The 17,789-nt window shown below is 38.6% G+C and overlaps 1 protein-coding gene across 3 annotated transcripts in view; it reads left to right on the top strand.

Annotated features, from left to right (window-relative positions):
• The first annotated feature begins 3,053 nt into the window (after window positions 1–3,053).
• Window positions 3,054–17,789, top strand: part of CTDSPL (CTD small phosphatase like) — a 1,248,266-nt gene continuing 1,233,530 nt past the window's right edge. Inside the window, exon 1 of one of the 3 annotated variants that reach the window (XR_006364219.1) lies at window positions 3,054–4,034. Coding sequence is in view for 2 of the 3 variants with exons in the window: in XM_044066860.1 (XP_043922795.1) it covers window positions 3,962–4,034 (73 nt within the window). In the remaining variant the exon portion in view is untranslated. The remainder of the gene's footprint in view (window positions 4,035–17,789) is intronic. The other 2 variants (XM_044066860.1, XM_044066861.1) reach the window with 2 other exon arrangements.

The raw sequence follows: 17,789 nt of genomic DNA, 5'->3' as shown, positions 1-17,789 counted from the left end.
CTACTGCACATACTTTTGAAGGTCTATTTTTTTGGATCCAGACTGAAGCAATAACAGAAAGACCACAAGGTCACCTATTTTTTGTAACTGTAAGGTGAATGAATTAGCAGCAGGCAGGGTAGTGTACATATGCAGCACAAACTGAATAATTATTACAAACCTTTCAGCTGTGTCTATTTTGGAGGTATGCATTTATTTTACTCCTTCACATTATGTGCCTATTTTCAGGCTTGATTTACACCCCTAAGCCATATCACATGATTTTGAAAACATTTAATACATGGGAAACTAGACAACATGACCACCTTTTTGGTGGCAGCAGTGATTTCAAGAAAGAGAACGCATATATTAATCTCTTTTTTCAGAAGCACAACTGACTTTGTGGAGTAAATTTTTGCAATATCATTCATTAATGTCTACATAATTTACATTATGTCTCTGAAAACATTTATATTTTTGCATAATTTTTGTCATTCTCATTTTTTTTTTTAACTTTTGTGTTTTTTATCTGTTTTCCACAATTTTCTTGGAAGTAAAGAAGAGCTATATGCTATTTGTTATTCAACGTTTACACTGATTAGGTGCCCAGATATTTGGCTGGATGTACCAACTTTTTCAAAGCCTTTTCAGCTATTGTTGGTGTCTGCAAGTTGACAGATATGAATTATTATAACATGTTGGACTCGGTAATTTAAGAAAGCAGACTTCAAAAATATACAACATAGATGTAACCAGGAACAGATTATTATTGCTGAGGATTAAGGGTAAAACTTGTTAATGAACTGCTTTCTGTATTCAAAAGGGTGCAGAGTTTAATTCCTTTCACCTTCATTAGCCTGCTGTGTGGCCATGAGAAAGTCATTTAACAAGACAGTGCTCCTAGATTGCCCCTGAAAAGGGACACTTTATCCAGTGGACTTAATTTGTTAACAAAAAGATGAAATTTAAAACAAACATGCAAACCATAGCGTGCAAATAAATTTTAAGAGCCAACATTTGCCCAGTACAAGGCCACCGAATTTCTCAGCTTGAGACACATAAATGAGACATAATAATTTTAGTATGTATGTTGCATTTTGAATACCATATGCAGGATAAATACAACAAGAAAAAAAATTACGGTCACATTGTAGATAGGTAGCAGTAATGGAGTTGGACAAAAAGTCAGAAATTGATGGCTACCAATGAAGATGTTTCTAAAGTAAGATGATAAGTTGAGCCATATTTGAGTGACTTTGCATTCTGTGATATTGTGACTCACATAATGTAAAATAAGTGGATTATACATGTAAGGTATGAGCCCCATTCCTAGCTCATGTCTTCAGTTGTCTAATGGATTAACATAATCCTGCTACTTTGTGCTTACACTAATAGAATATACTATTGACATAAGTGCTGACATCATTATTTCTTTGATATCATATCCTTAATAAAGTTTGTTGATATGAAAAAAATACATTTCTGACAATGTTACTCCCCTCCTGGAGTACAGTTAAACATCACTCTGGAGGTTGCTGTACTTCTCAACCTGAAACACTAAAAACAGGTCCAAGGCTCTTGAAGTGCATTCAGCCAGAAATCTGGCCACTTAATCAGCCTATAATTTAAATACCAAAAAGCACATAACGCTGCCCACTTTCAGACAGAGTGCAGGAAACTACTCAGAAACACAAGTGCAAAAACTCAGTGTGACAAAAAAATGCTGCAAAAATACATATTATAAAAAACATGGCGTAGATTAGGAATGCGCCTCCAAAGATAAGACACACTGCATGAAAAATTAAACTAAACATCCCCAACGTAGGTACAGTTGAGAGGCCTGCTATACATGTCCAAAATTTCTAACTTCATACCCCCTAATACAGAGTTACTTCATGTCACAGCTCAACATTCAAGACAATACAGATTTGACAACTGCTCTTAATAACACACAACTGAACTGTCCAGATTTTTGCCTCATAGTTTTGGTCTGTTTCTCCTAAAATTTGCAGTTTTCTAACAAATCACTGAGGCGTGACCTCACTATAAAATACATTTGAGTTTCAGACTTTATGTCCTTCAAAAAATGCATAGTAACACAAATCATGTTATTCTAGCAACTTTTTCTAAGATGATAGGAGCAATATTTAAAATGTGTCCTCATTTGGTGGTTGCACCCCCCTCCCCATTATTTTAGGATGCTTAGACTTTGTTCACATTTCTCAACTGTCTAGATTTATGCAGAATGTCCAGAATTTTGATTTGTTTCTCATAAAATTTTTGTTTTCTGGCAAATCATTGAGGATTGAAGTCAGAAAATAATTAAAGAGATGTGTTTCAGATGTCATACCCTACAGAAAATTCATGCTAATGCAATGCCTGTTGTTCTATCAACTTTCTAAAGTTTGTTGGAGCAATTTTTATAAACTGCCCCTATTTTTGGTCCTTTGAACCTAGAGTTACCACCTTTTCAAATGCTCAAAGTGGGACATTTTCTGTAGAAATGTCAGATTTGCAGGACAAAACATACCCATGACCAGTACAAATGATAGAACTTCACCTTTCTGCCAAAATAAAAGCTTGTTCGTGTAACATTTGAGTTGCTTATGCTATTTCATATAACATTTAGGTGTTTCAGAGAAAAAAATAACTGTTTTATGAAACTATGAAAGAAAACTTAGGAAATATTTTCGTACAATAATCTCAGGACATCTGCCATTTTTTTTCATTTTTTTCGCAGGACACAACTGCCCAAAGAGGGACTGTCCCTCACAAAGTGGGACAGGTGGTAACACTATTTGAAGCACCATTATTTATGGCTCTGTCCAGATCTCTTGCTCTAACAAGTTGAGAGGTGTGATGATCTAGTACAAACTATATGCTATGAAAACATATCAAATCAACCATTATTCGATTTCTTCTGCCCAAGATCAAACCAGTTTATGTTTACTTTGTTACCTATCACAAAAGCAGCGGAAGCGAATTCATAGCAAAACAAGTAATTTATGTTTATTTTTTGCTACACGCCCACCATCTAGACGAAAGAAAGATTAACGTTAGTTTGTATTACATCTATCTAATAACAAAGACCATATGCCTAACCAAATCGTACCTAAAATCAAAATCTTTAGTCCATTGTCGCGTCGGGGACAGTTGATTTCCCTTGTCACACAGCTGTCAAAAGCTTCGCACGTGGCTGTGAAGAAACAAACACTGTATGTAAACATGTCAGGACTGTACGCCTGTTTTAGTGCGGTCCTCCCATCCGACCGCCTACAATCATTGCTTGATCGAGAGGTCCACCCTTCTGTCATTCTGTGGTGCCACCCCTGAACAAAAAGCAAATCAAAGTCAGAAACCACCCCCTCCCTCTTCCGAGCGACGGGAGGTTTTCCTGAGCGCGAATGTGGAACGCCACCGCCGCAGGGTTTGTAGTTCTCCGCCCCCAGCGCTACTTCTGCCTGCCTGCCCTCCCTCGTTGTGTTGCCTGCCGCCGCCCGCGGAGCGTTCGCCAACTTCGGGGTGGCTGCCGCCTCCATGTTGGAAACCTCGACAGACTGTAGACGGCAACAGCAGTTAGTGGGAAGCAGCGATCTCCGGAGTAGTGTCCCCATAGCCCCATCCTTGGCCCAGGCACCTCAGAGCGAAGCCCAAGGCACACTGTCTCTGCCTGTGCATCTCGTTTCTCTTCGTTCTTCACCACGGACGTGTCCGGGTTGCCGCTTGGGTGTGCGGGCGTAAGGGGGCTGCTGGACTGGTTACGTTTCGGGCTTTTGCTTAGATCGCCCCGTTTCAGCGAGACGTTTCGTTGCCACTGCACTTGGGAATCTTGGCGGTGGTGGAGACGCTTTAGGTGGTTGGTTTTCATGTGGAAGACGAGGGGGCCCTGCCTGTTGTATCGGTTCTTTAGAGACCATAACAAATTAAAACAAGAGTATATCTTCATATTGAAGGAAAACAGAAACGTGCATATCCCGTTTCCATGGACAGCACGTCCATTATCACGCAGGTCACTAACCCCAAGGAGGAGGAAAGCAGTGCGAGTCAAGAAAAAGGTAAGTGTGTTGAGTTGTATCGTAAGCCATCATGTTAAGAAACAGTCAGCCCACTAGCAAACTCTGTGCTTCTTTCCATAGCTGCTTCACAGCTACCGGACTGACAGGAGATACCCATTGGGTTCCCTATATGGCAGGTGGTAGAATTGGGGGGGGGGGGGGCTTTTCGTTTAATAAATAAGAAGGAGGGGCAACTTTGTCGCAAAGGATTTAGAGGAGCACCCCAGGAAGTATGTTGAAGGGTAGTGGCATTTAAGGAGATTGCTGTCCCATGTCTTTCTTTGTACACGTTACCCCACCCCCTTGCTTGGTACTCCTGTGGGCATCCCTCAGCCTTTAATGATAGCCTCTGGAGAGTTAGGTGAATAAATTCGAAGCCTAAATGTAGTGTATGTGATGTTGGAGGTCTGGAATTTCCTCTCCCACTGCATCATTTTCGTATTGATACTGTTAATTTGTAAATGTGCAGCGTTCAGCAGGATAACACCATTTACATTTGGTAGTCCCTGCTTCCATTAATGTTTGCTTTGCTTACCGCAGTTTTTATTTTAATGCTTTGTTGCTTTCCAATAGCATGCAGCTGTGTGAAGTTTGCAAAAAATAGTAATTGCAGTTGTCACCTATTTATACTTCTCTGACATTTTCATCATATTTATTTTATTTAGTATCTAGTTAGGTGGACAGTTCAGGAACTCATTTATAGGTAGGACTAAGACATACATAAGACAGATACAAATCATGTGTTGGATAATCGCTACAGAAAAGTTGAAACAATTCGAATAGGTAAAAAAAAAATGTTGGGCTGACCTGCTCCACAGTACATGATATGCAGCTGACCATTCTTTTAAAATGGTAATAGCGATAGTTACTGTACATTTTATGACAAAAGAACTATACAGTTAAATCATGCATTCACATGCAATACAGGTAGGTTGCGGAGTATGGGGAAGTGTGTGTGGTCACAGAAGTAGAGCTGACTTGAAACATCCCCTGACTTAATAAATCAGGTAAATTAAGGGCATTAGGAGTCAAAAGTAGATCTGCAGCATACCTGTTAGCACAGGAAATCTGGACAAAGCCTAAAATAATGGGGGAACAAAGGCCCCCAAATAGGGACAGAGTGTAAATAGAGTAACAGGTTTTTTGTTAGGATAGATTTTTCTGAAGGATATGATGTCTGAAACTCAATGTATGTCATTATTTAGTGACTTCAATCCTCAGAGATTTGCCAGAAAACCACAAATTTTGAGGAACAGACCAAAAATATGAAGCAAAAATCTAGACAATTATGAGGTATGTCAGTGTCATCGCACTTTATATTTTCTGTACATAGTATGTGGATAGAGTATTTCTTTTTCATTATTTTCTCAAAAAGTATAGTTTTCTTATAAAGTGGAAACTTAAATTCATGGTTGCTTCATACTAATCCCAGCAGCAGTATATGTGTTAAAAATGTAACACACGTTTACAAAAACAAAACAGGCTTTTCCAACATTCTGACTCTCAGAAGGTATGCATCCATATTCGTAAAGCAAAAACATAAAACAAAAAAGTAAGCCGTCCATATTTCAAAAGGAATCATTATTATTATTATTATTATTATTATTAAGAATAACTACCAGAACTGCATGCAAAACAATAAATATGCAAAAAAAGTTACTAATTCACAAGCATAAAAATATCCGTTAATGCCTGTAATTAAAGTTTACAACCCCCACTATTGATATGTGATGAAATACTATAAGCTTTATTGCTTGTAATGAGAAACACAGCTGTTTTATCAAATGAAGCACCCAAAAGCTGCCATCTTGCTGAAAGTGAATTATCCCACTGAGGTTATAGCTGAATAGTCTCTTTCCCTTGAATACCCCAACACACACTTAAATGTTAAATGGACATTGTTTCTCATTTTGCCTCATATTTTTGCCCTATCACTCATAATTATTTTGAATTTCTGGTAAGTCACAGAGAATGATATTTATGCATAACTCTTACAGTATAGGAGAGCATGATGGATTAGTGTTATCCCAAAAAATGGATAATTCTGATGCCTGAATGCTAGATTAAACAACATAGTTGACCTCAGAAAACATGAAACCAATGCCAAATAAACACCAAAAAAACAATAGCAAAGGTACTGATGGTCAATGAAGACTGAAAAGTGAAAAGCTTTAGCGTATAAAAAGCTTTATTCAAAGCTTTTGTCTCAGAAAGGCTTCTTCAAAAAACAGTACATTCACTAAAAGTGTTGCTTATATATACTGCAAACATCCAATAATAACAATTAACCAATAGAAACTTGATGTCAATTAAGAAACCACAAAATTAAAAAAAAAACTTTTTTCATATAAATCAATACATCACATTTAGATGCGAACAACTAAATAAAAAATATTAAAAAACAACGTGAATTAATGAATCAATTAATTAAAAATGTCCTAACTATTAATTTTCTATGTTTCAAGAAACATCTGATGTTAATGGCCTCATTTAAGCCAGGTTTTTTATCAGCTCCCAGTTTAACCTGCCATAGTGTTTCTCTCTGCTCCAAATAATTTTTATAATCCCTCCTCTAGGGTCAGAATTCACAACTTCTAATATAGAGAATGACACTTTTTTATATTTATTGCACTCCTTAGTATGTTTGTAAAGGGCATTATTAACATCTTTGTTCCTCATGCTGTAATTATGTTCTCTCTTACGTTCCATCAAGGTACGTGTAGTCATTCCTACATAGAATGCTTCGCATCCACTACATAACCCAATGTATACTACTCCCTTAGTTTTACATGTTAGATAACCGGGCACCTTAAAAGTACATTTGATATGAGGTACCAAAACATATGGTCCCTCCGATGTATATCTACAAAAACTGCAATGGCTACATTTAAACATTCCTATTTTATGACTAAACATTGATTTACGGCTGTCAATGGAGGTCTTTTCTAACACTTTTTTTAAGACTGTGGTTATTTCTGTCAACAAAACTAGGTTTACTTCCCAAAATATTAATTAACTCTGTGTTTCCTTCCAGAATTTTCCAATTTTTCTGGATAATCTCTCTTATACCACCACTGTCAACAGTCATATCTAAATTACAAACTGTACGAATTGCTTGTTTGTTTGTCCCAGCCATTCAGTTACTAATGAAGGGAACTTTTAGTATAGGAGGGTATGAAATTTCCCTCTTTTCCCAGATATCTAGTTGAAGGGCCTCAAGATAACCATGATCATGCCCCCTATCTAAAAACACAGAAGTAATTCTATGGAATTCTTTTTGTAATTCCAGTAGAGAGGTTGTCATACGGCAAGCCCTTATGTGTTGTCCCTTGGGTATATTCTACTTAATAAAAGAAGAATGATTACTCTTAAAATGTAAATACCCATTGGTGAAGGTTTCCTTCCTATAAATCTTACTGTCAAAGAGCTTAGTGGTTTCATTCCGTTCAGTAAACTCATCCAAAAAAGTTAACTTTACTTCCACTGTCACGTTTGACAAATTGCAGAAACCCAGACTTAATATTTAAATTCCTCAAAAAACGATCGCTGGTACCTTGGTCCCCCTCAATGACAAAAATCAAATTGTCCACAAACCTAGATAAAAAATATATTATATGTTAATTTCATTTCTGAGAGAATAGTAGCCTCCCAAAAAGCCATAACAGTGTTTGCATATGCTGGTGCTGCAGGGGAACCCATTGCTACCCCCTTACATTGTCTATAAAATTACTCATTAAATATAAAGAAATTGTGTTCCAATAAAATCTCTAATAAACTACAAACTAAGTACATTTCATTATGATCAAAATTAGTGTGTTGTAAGAAATTCTCTGACTGCATCCATCCCTTGATTATGAGGTATGCAAGTAAACAATGACACCTCATCAATCGTCAAAGTAATATGCCTATTCTTAATAAAAGAAAAAGTAGAACATAATTGTAATTTATCCAACAAGTCCCATGAATCCTTCAAATAGGAAGCTAGACCTTATACTATAGGATTTAACATGGAATCTATAGCTAAAGCTAAACCTTCAGTAACAGAGTGTGGTGCAGATACAGTCAGCCTAAACAGAGGGTCAGTCATACACTTATGAACTTTAGGAATACTGAATAGTATTCCGACTCTCGGTTTTTCTACCAAACAAAAGTTATACATTTTTAATTCAATAACTTGATTCATGAGAACTTCATGTAAAAAGGAATTAATGTACTGAAAATTATTATGTATGTCTTTAACATTTACCATAGAATATTCATCAAAATTATTGAGCAACTTCAGCATAGCTTTGTTATATTATAGTTCAGCAGTCATCACAACTATATTGCCCCCTTTTCACTTTTCATATACCTCAAATCAGATCTATTGGTTAACTCAAATAAAGCTTTCCGCTCAGAACAGATTAAATTGTCGGGTCCCTATCATGTTATCGAAAACACATTCTATCAAATGCGTTTTCACTGAACTTAAAATAGCGAACAGGCAAAATAGCAAAGTGGCTTTTCAGCAAATTCTTTCCCTGGGAGAGAAGCCACTTGGCCGCTTCGTTAGTTTGCCATGTTTTGCACTGTAGTGTGGTCTCTGAGTGCGGTCTCAGAGATTTCCTTGTCTGGTATGGCTCCCGAACATAAATGTGCAATAGTTACTGACCTTAGGGTTAGGGTGCGGGTTAAGGTAAGTGCATATATAGTAATACATTTAGCGTACACCTTAGGGTTAGAAGTAGGGTTTAGTTAAGTGTATATACGTTTACTTTTTTGAGGGGGGTTAGAAGTAAGGTTAAGCTAGGTGGATATATGTTTTAAACTTACTTTTTATTTTGGGTTAGAAGTAGGGTTAAGGTAGGTGTGTATGTGTTTTAACTGTTTTTTTTTTGTTACAGCGATTTCTTTCCCTAGGAAAGAAATTGCTGTACTGAGCTGTCGATATTTTAAGCTTTCAGTGAAATAGGGTCGATCAGTTATCATTTGCTGTATTCAGCGTTCAATGATCTGATATATACCCAAATTGTCATACCATCCTTTATCAGTCATACCATTATTTAAATAACTTTTAATATCTTGTAAACAAATTTCTTCAAATACTTTCAAAGTTTGGTTTAACACTGGGGGTAAAACAAGAAGGTTTGTACAAACAGTATCACATTTAATTTGTTTAAACAAATAATTTAAATTCAATTTATGAATGTACTGCTTAAAATCAATTACTGTCCGAGAATAATATGCTTTTTTGGTTGGTACAAAATTAAAACCATAACTAAGAACTTTAATCTGGGTGTCGTTTAAAATGACCCCAGACAAGTTAATAATGTTAAATTTATCATTAGAACATCTTACTGTTCATCGTTGGAAGACTCTGATGTAATTTGGCCCTTCGTCTTTGTGCTCCAAGTTCTTACTGTCCTGTTTTCCCTCTTGGGTAAAAAAGTAGTGGTTTTTGAATGTGCTGCAGTAGCGTTCATATTGTAACTAGCCATATTGCCAGCCGTTTCTTTACTGGCAGGAGCTTCTCCTTCCCCCGTCTCACTCTAGGTCTCGGAAGGGGCGTTGACCTGTCTCTCCTCCCTAAAAAACTTTGTCACCAGAGTCAAAGGTTGTGATTGGCCATCTGGTCCTACTACCCAACGCGATTTGTTTGAAGCATTCCTGCGAGCCCCTGTGGCCTTCCTATTGCTGTTAATGATGTTATTACTAGTTTTGAACTGTTTATTATTTCTATTTTTTACTGCAGTGGTGGTGCTGCGGTAGCGTTGTCACCTCACAGTAAGACGTCCTGTTCAATTCTCAGCTAGAACATCTTCTGTGTGGAGACATGCGTGAATGGGCGTACCTTCATTGAAGGTTGTGCGTCAGGGCCGACAACTCGGCACGTACAATCATTAGCGGACCGGAGTTCCGATGTGGTGACCCCTAACCGGGAAAAGCCGAAAGACACAACAACCTCTGGAACAAAGTTAACAAAGGTAGTCCCTTCCTCATAAACAGTAACATCTCTTAGAAGTTTGTGATGTTTACGTTCAATCACATAATTTTCATGTGCCTCAACTTTTTTCAAAACCTTGTTAAATAACTTGTCTGTATCAAAGTCCCTTGCCAGAAGACCAACTTCATCAATTTTTATTATTTCTTGTTTCAATGAAGCCGTTTTCTTGTTGTTATTGTGTATAAGTAGCTTCAATAATTGTAACCCTGCGTTGTTGAAGAAATAGGTAAGCTCTTCAAAAATGGATCAGAAATAGTTGTGCCATTAGGGCATTTAAAAAACCTCAAGCCCTTTGGCACTATTTCCAGTTCTATACATCTTTGAAAGTACCACATCTCCAGATCTAAAGACCGGTATTTTTTCAACAATTTACATAAACTTTCACATTTGTTGTTAAATTCGTCTGTCTTAGCTTTGGTTACTTTATAGTCAGCTTTGAGAAAAGGGTCATACCCATTGTCCAAAACAGACCGAATGTCATTATATTGAAGAGGTTTCACATTAGTCTCTGCAGACACTTATTTTCACCGGAACCACTCTGTAAATTTAAATCGATAACTGTTGACTGTTCCTCATCCGAGCCAAGTGTCACCTCACTGGTAGTATTCTGCTTAGTAACCAAGGCTTTTAATGTTTTCTTTGTATTTCACTCAACAAAGTTAACAAAATATGAAACAAACCACCATCACCAACTGAGGGTGTAGGATGTAGAGTCATATCCAGTAATGGATCAGTTTCCATCTCGGCCATCAGAAATCACAAAAACCAAACTAAACCTCAGAAAACGTGAAAACAATGCCAAATAAGCACAAAAAAAAAAACAATAGCAAAGGTGTTGATAGTCAATTTTATTGGATGTTTGCAATATATATAAGCAACACTTTTAGTGAATGTACTGTTTTTCTGAAGAAGTCTTGCTGAGACGAAAGCGTTGAATCATGCTTTTTATACGCTAAAGGTCTTCACTTTCCAGTCTTCATTGACCATCAACAACATAGTTGACCTAGCAATAAGAGCAAATAGATTTGAGCTACTGGGCGATTGTCTGTGGTATGCAGCTTTGAGTAATGTTGGTAGAGATGTACGGGGTAGGTAACAAGGACAGACAGTCTGAGAGTATGCTCATATATCACTGTTCAGCATTACAGCACTGAATGGGTGCATCACTGATCCCTTGGAAGCAGATTGAGAGGGGAAAATACCTGGGGATGTGGTAGCATTGGAAGAAGAGTCCTGTTTATTTTTCATCCCGTGTGTGTTTAACAGTCATCTGTAACCATGTAAACATGATTTTTAACTTATTAATTTTCAGTGTTCAGATGCCTACACAACTTTTGATAATTGATTGTTTATCCATTGCTGTGTATTCTGTGTTACCATTAAGATGTCAATGTCATGTGGTTTCTGATGTACCTACAAAACTCTGTAAGGTCTACAAACTCTAAATAGATAATACTTTACATTTTGAAATGTCTAACATCTTTAATGATGGTACATTTTAAGTGAAGTCTTGCAGTTCGCATAGAGGATTAAGGCTATTAATTGCTTTCTGTAGTCCAGGATTTGATTCCCTTAGCCATCGCTTGCTTGCTGTGTGACTCTAAGCATGTCACTTAACCAGACAGTGCTCTGGGGCAGTTGGGAATTTGGGCCAGTGTCCTCAATGGTCTCCTGGACTGCATGCCTAGAAACTACTTATGAACCTAAAATTACCCAATACAGTAAACTCTCAGTTAACCTGAACTCAAGCAACTGGCACTTTCAAGCAACCGACAAAAAAAAATTGAAGACACACAGTACAATTTTCATGTGTTGCACTTTCTGCCCCCTCCCCCCTGCAGAAACATAGCTTACATTTTTAGAGTTTTAAAAAGGAAGATAGGAATACATTCTCTCTCTCACCAACCTGAGAACAAGTCAAACCAAATAAATAGTATAGGGTACACTATTAGTCATGCCTGTTTTTAATAGTAATTCTCAAGCAACCAGAAACTACAGTTATTTGGCATCTACCAATCCCCAATGGGTGCCAGTTAACTGAGAGTTTACTGTAGATATAGCTGCATTCAGTCTTCCTGTAGCCTTTTTCTGTCAGTCTAGCCTGTCCTTTTGCTCTTAAGTATAAATGTGCTTCCTTGGTATTTATACACTTAATGGTAGTTGTTAAGCAAGGATGACATAATGAAAATACATGTTTGCTTCTTATGTGTGTGCTTCAGTAGTGCACTGCTTATGTTGAAGTAATAACATTAACTGATTTTAAGCCTTGCTGTCATCATCAGGTCTATTCAAACAGGGTCAAAAGCTGTGGATTATTTTTGTAGGGTTGTTTTGGGATGGCCTTGTACGCCAGTACTGCACTGTGGAAAATATAAAAACATTCTTTTTATTATTTTTCTAGTTTTCAGTTTTTCTTAAGGCTTGATTTTGACCGTTCAGAAAATGTCAAATGGATGTGTTGACATCACAGCTTATGTGATGCGGTTGTAACTTTGCTTGTAGTGACTTTAGGTACACCAGAATTGGGTAATATATTTCACAGGGTTAAGATATATATATATATATATATATATATATATATATATATATATATATATATATATATATATATATATTTATTTATTTTTAATAATGGAATGGTAACCTGGGATCTAGTGTTACAGAGATTTGGCCACAAGAACCTCTAGGATGATTAGAGTATGGTTCAGTGATTAGTCCTGCAAAGGACTGTAGAAACTGTGAATAAATATTGCAGAGCCTAAAGCGCTAGGTGAAGTGGTAGTCAGCACTCAGAGCTGCACAGCAGGGGACTCAACTGTTGCAGTTGATTTCTTAAAATAACTTACTCCACTGTTGCAGGATTTCAGCTTAGGTTAAGTTTCACAGAAACACTTTTCCAACTAACTTCAACTCACTGAACCAACAAATAATGACTAGTAGGGTAGTTTTATAGCGGACATCAGGGCTGGTTGAGTTCTAAAACTTTCCTAGGCTGCCTGTCTCTCCTCTGCTCTCCCTTGGTATACTGTTTCCAAATTCCAACTCCCTCTTTCTAGTTGTTTTTTTTTCTAAGTGAAAGCTTTCCTGTGCATTTTATGGCTTCAAGATGCTCTTTTGCATTTTAAGATTGTGACAGGTTTCATTGATGATTTTGATGAGCTCTTTTTTATTTTCTTTGCTAACTTACCCTTTTCCTCTTTTTTTTTTTTGGCTAAAGAAGTATCTTTCTTAACTTTATTGCTTTTGTGTTTACACAGATTTTGGTCTATTTTGTAGTCCTGGGTTTTGCTAAAACAATGTAAATATCCATGCCTGCACTAATGACATCAATAAATAAAGCCCTGACTGCAGCCCAGTTGACCTGTCTGACTTGTTCTTGGACAGCTGGCACGCAGGGAGGATATATGAACCCATTCTTGGTGAGATGGACAGTGGTCCCTACCTGTTTTGTGGTGCTGCTGTGATGACAATAACAAGGAAAGAGTGGAAGCTTGCGATGGTGTCGGGAACAGGTGCCAGGAAGATGTAGCCACTCAAGGCAGTGACAGCAGCCCTTTTTGGCACATGTGGGGTGCAAGCATACATGGCCTAGGGTCATAGGTGACCCTTACTATGCATTGTAAGCAAATCACGTTACATCAATATCAGGAATGAGGTTAGGTCACAGAAACAAAAAAGCTGTCATTGCTGGCATGTTGAGTAGAGCACAAAGTACCCTTATGGCTGCCTGGATGTTGTCCCCCTGGGTCATGTAAGTCTGATTTAAGGGAGGCTTATGGTTGGCATGCATGGGGCAAAAATGACATAAAAAAATGCAGATATGGAAAACAGAGTATTATGATGACATCTCTGATCATAACCAAATTTTTATATTCAAGAAATTGGTGTTGAGGAAATTGCCTCAAGAGTAGAGTGAAGCAGAGTTTGAGAGGTGAATCCTGACATCCATTTCAAGAACATATAGCTGCTCAGTTATGGTTTTAGAGACCTGATCCTACTTCTCTTTAGTACATGGAGTTTTAAAGATCATGTGCATGTTGCTGAAGTCGAGGTTCGGTAACAGTCTTTAAAATGATTTTCCCCTTAGCTGCTTACCTGGCCTTTGTTGTTGGTGATATTAAATCCTCATTCTCCATTTTGTTTTATGTGAAAATCATCACAAGAAGGTACCTTGCACAGCGACAGTGTGCTCTCTAATTGCCATTTCCTCTGTACAAAGTTCTACTTCCTTGCATAATTACTGATGTCATATCAGCATAGGAGGTGTTTTGGTCAATCCATTAGCACTGTTCTCAGTCAATAATAAGAGACATCAACAGGGACTCATCACCTACAGCAGTTACTTCGCAATTTTTTGCTCCCCTAATGCATGCCTACTAGTGCCAGTTATACAAGCACTGGTTCCTCTGGTGCCTGCCTCCGGGGTATCAGTTTACTTGATATCATTTATGCTGTTTTCTGCTGACCAGGTGTCAGGCAAGCTGGCACTTGTTGGGCAGTTGTCTTCTTCCCAGATGCCTGCTCTTTGGTTGTTGTCTACTCAAATGTCCAAGGAAGAAGAGTGGATGGAATTCTCTCAGGGCCTCTTTAAGGTCATTTTGGCTGTCAAGCCTCCTTCCCTCCTTTCTTTCATCTGCTCCTGCTCCATCTACTCATCAGAACCTCCTTCCCTCCTTTCTTTCATCTTCTCCTGCTCCATCTACTCCTCAGAACCTCCTTCCCCCCTTTCTTTCATCTGCTCCTGCTCAGTCTACTCCTCAGAAAAGAAAACTTGAGTCGTCATCGTAGGAAGATGAAACAAACTCTGATTTGGATAAACGTTCCCTGGCCTACTCATCCCAGATTCATTCCCAAACCAGATGACATCTGATGATGAGGATGCCTTATCCCTGATTCACCTCTAGAAGAAATCTCCTTTGGGAAACCATAACTAAAATGATGCATCATTTTGACTAGGAATCCAGACAAATCTCTGATGTAGAAAAAAAAATTACAGTTTACTAGGGGGTGACACTCCAATATGCACCTGCACCTCCAGTTTTAGTGGCTTATCCACTTGTATTGCACCTGACTCTGTCTCCATCATCTGAGAGACCTGTTAGGTTCTAAAAGGTGTATGAAGATCTAGTATTCTTATGTAAAAATCCCCTGGAAGACCCCTCTGCTGTTTCTCTTTCCCCATGCAGTCCATCTAAATTTTTACCTGTTGCTAATCCCCTACCTTTAGACAAGGATAGTAGGGCAATTGACAGATATGGAAAGGAGATGTACACCTTTTCCACCTTGGCTTTCAGAGCTGTGAATTATGACTCGAATGACAAAATATTTGCTGTCTGTTTTGACTGAGTTGAGTAAAACTTTGTTTTATCTGGAAGTGTCTGACATTAAGTAGCGGGCTATGTCTATGGCGGCCCAGATTACTCCAGTAGCAAGGCATAGCAATAAGTCCAGTTATGATTACCCAGAGGAGCTGCTACTGGATCTCTCATTTGAAGATGTGCAAGGCTTCGTTCCCAGGCCTTTCCTTTTCTGAGGATATAAAAGTTAAATTCTTGGACTCCCCTGTTAATAAATATTTATTGTTTGGCCTTGTGGAACCTGTTTTGTTTAAATCCTTGCAAGAACAAGGTAAAATTATGCAAGATTTGAAACAAATCTTCCTGACGTCTGTCCTCAGGTATCAGAGAAACTGCCTGGCTCAGCCTTCTTCCTTCTCTCACAGGGAACATCAGCATACACAGAAGGACAGAAAAATGCCTAATAAGAGATTTCATGACAACCTAGCCAGAGACTCTGTCTGGGAAGCCTCCTTTACCATGCAAATCAGCCTATTTCCTGTGTTCTCTAGTCCCCCTTGGCCCTTCCCTTCCTCTATCAAAAAGACTGACCTCTTCCCTCTCTTCTTGGCAGCTCATAACTTCAAACAAATGGGTCCTCTCCATTATCCAAAAAGGTTAGAATGATTTGTAAGGAAATTCCATTATTCAAAGGTATTCCTCCATCCCTAACCAATAAGGTAAACTTCGTACTTCCTATCCTACAGGCTCTCCACAATCAAGGTACAATAAAACCTGTATGTCAACTTTATGTAGGAAACTGGTTTTATTCCTGACTTTTCCTGGTACCCAAAAAAGAAAGGGAATGGAGATCAATTCTGAATGTGCCCCATCTTAACACTTTTCTAAAGGTTCCCTTGTTCAAAATGCTGTTAGTGCAGACTTTGCTCCCTTACGTTCTTCCACAAGCCTTTTTGTTATCTTTGGACTTGAAGGACGTTCATCTCCACATCCCCATTCATCCTTCATACAGGAAAGTGTTAAAAAATTAAGCTTGTTCATCACATCTACAGTTCTGTGCTTTATCCTTTGGGTTATCCACAGCCCCTGGGGTCTTCACAAAGTGCCTAGCATGAGGTATTGCCTTCTGCTGAACTTGGGAGATTCAGATATTTCCATATCTCAACAACCTGTTAATACAGGCATCTTTACAGTATATTCTTTTGCAGCATCTCCATTACACTGTCTTTCTCCTACAGAGTCTGGGGTTCATGATAAACTTAAGTCCATGTTGAATCCTACACATGACCTGTTTTTTCTGGGATCCAGACTGGACATGCACTTCCTGATGGCCTTTCTACCAGAAGAGAAGGTCCAGACCCTGCACTTTCTGTCCCTGCTGCCCATTCAGTCCTGCCATGCTAGGGAAATTCTCAGGGCCCAGAAGCTCATGGCAGTGTCTATATCTATGGTTCCTTTTACAAGACTTCAAATGAGAAATGGTACCTAACATCTATCTGGTCTCAGTGTTGTCATCCTGTGGACACTCAGATTCCACTCTTCTCCTTTCTGAAGAAGGAATTTCAGTGATGGGTATTGCAGGTAACTCAGGCCTTCCTTTAAAGCTTACAATGCATATGCAAGACTTGCACACAGATGCTTCAAACCTAGTTTGGTGTGCATGGACAGGTTCCCTAAGAGTTCAAGGGCAATGGTTACCAAATCAAAGGACAGAACACATCAGTGTGAAGGAAATGTGGGCACTGATTCAGGCCTTACAAATCTTCTCTCACGCATAGTTTTCAGGCCCCTTCAGGATCTTCACAGACAACACTGTTGTTATGTGGTATATAAATAAATAGAGGGGTGGATTAAATGTTGTCAGCTGCACAGACTGAGTCTTCTAGCTTGGGATCATGCCATAAAAGCAAACCTGTCCCTCTAAGCAGTTTACATTCCCTCCCAGGGCAATGTCCTGGTGGATTTTCAAAGCAGATCCAGGTAAGACCGTTATGAATGGATGCTGAACAAGGAGGTCTTCCCAGACATAGTCCACAAATGGGGTATTCCTCAGGTAGACCTTTTTGCCTACATTCACAACAGGCAGTGCTGTTTTGCTACAGGACTCCTTGCCCTCAGGTCTGGATGATGGATCCCGTATCCTTTCCTTGGCAAGGGACGTTTCTTTGCCTTCTCCCCTCTGCATCCCATATCCTTTCCTTGGCAAGGAGGGATGTTTCTTTGCCTTTCCCCCTCTGCTTGTAATCTCCAAGATCTTGCTAAAGATCCAGTGGGACAATGCTGGTGACTCCCTCTTGTTCCAAACAGCACTGGTTCCCCATTGTCTATGACCTAGCCAGGGGTCATCATCACAAGTTACCCTGCAAAGTAGTTTTGTTCTTGCAACACAAGGGCTCTCTGCTTCATCCCAACATCTTGTCTCTCAGCTTGACTGTATGGTTGATAGGACTGTGATCCTTTTCAGACACCAGTTTT

Source organism: Protopterus annectens, chromosome 3.part1 (assembly GCF_019279795.1).
Source record: "Protopterus annectens isolate FY-2018-M chromosome 3.part1, PAN1.0, whole genome shotgun sequence".
Taxonomy (NCBI): domain Eukaryota; kingdom Metazoa; phylum Chordata; order Ceratodontiformes; family Protopteridae; genus Protopterus; species Protopterus annectens.
Note: the sequence above shows the minus strand (reverse complement) of the source record. Positions and strands in the feature narration are given on the sequence as shown.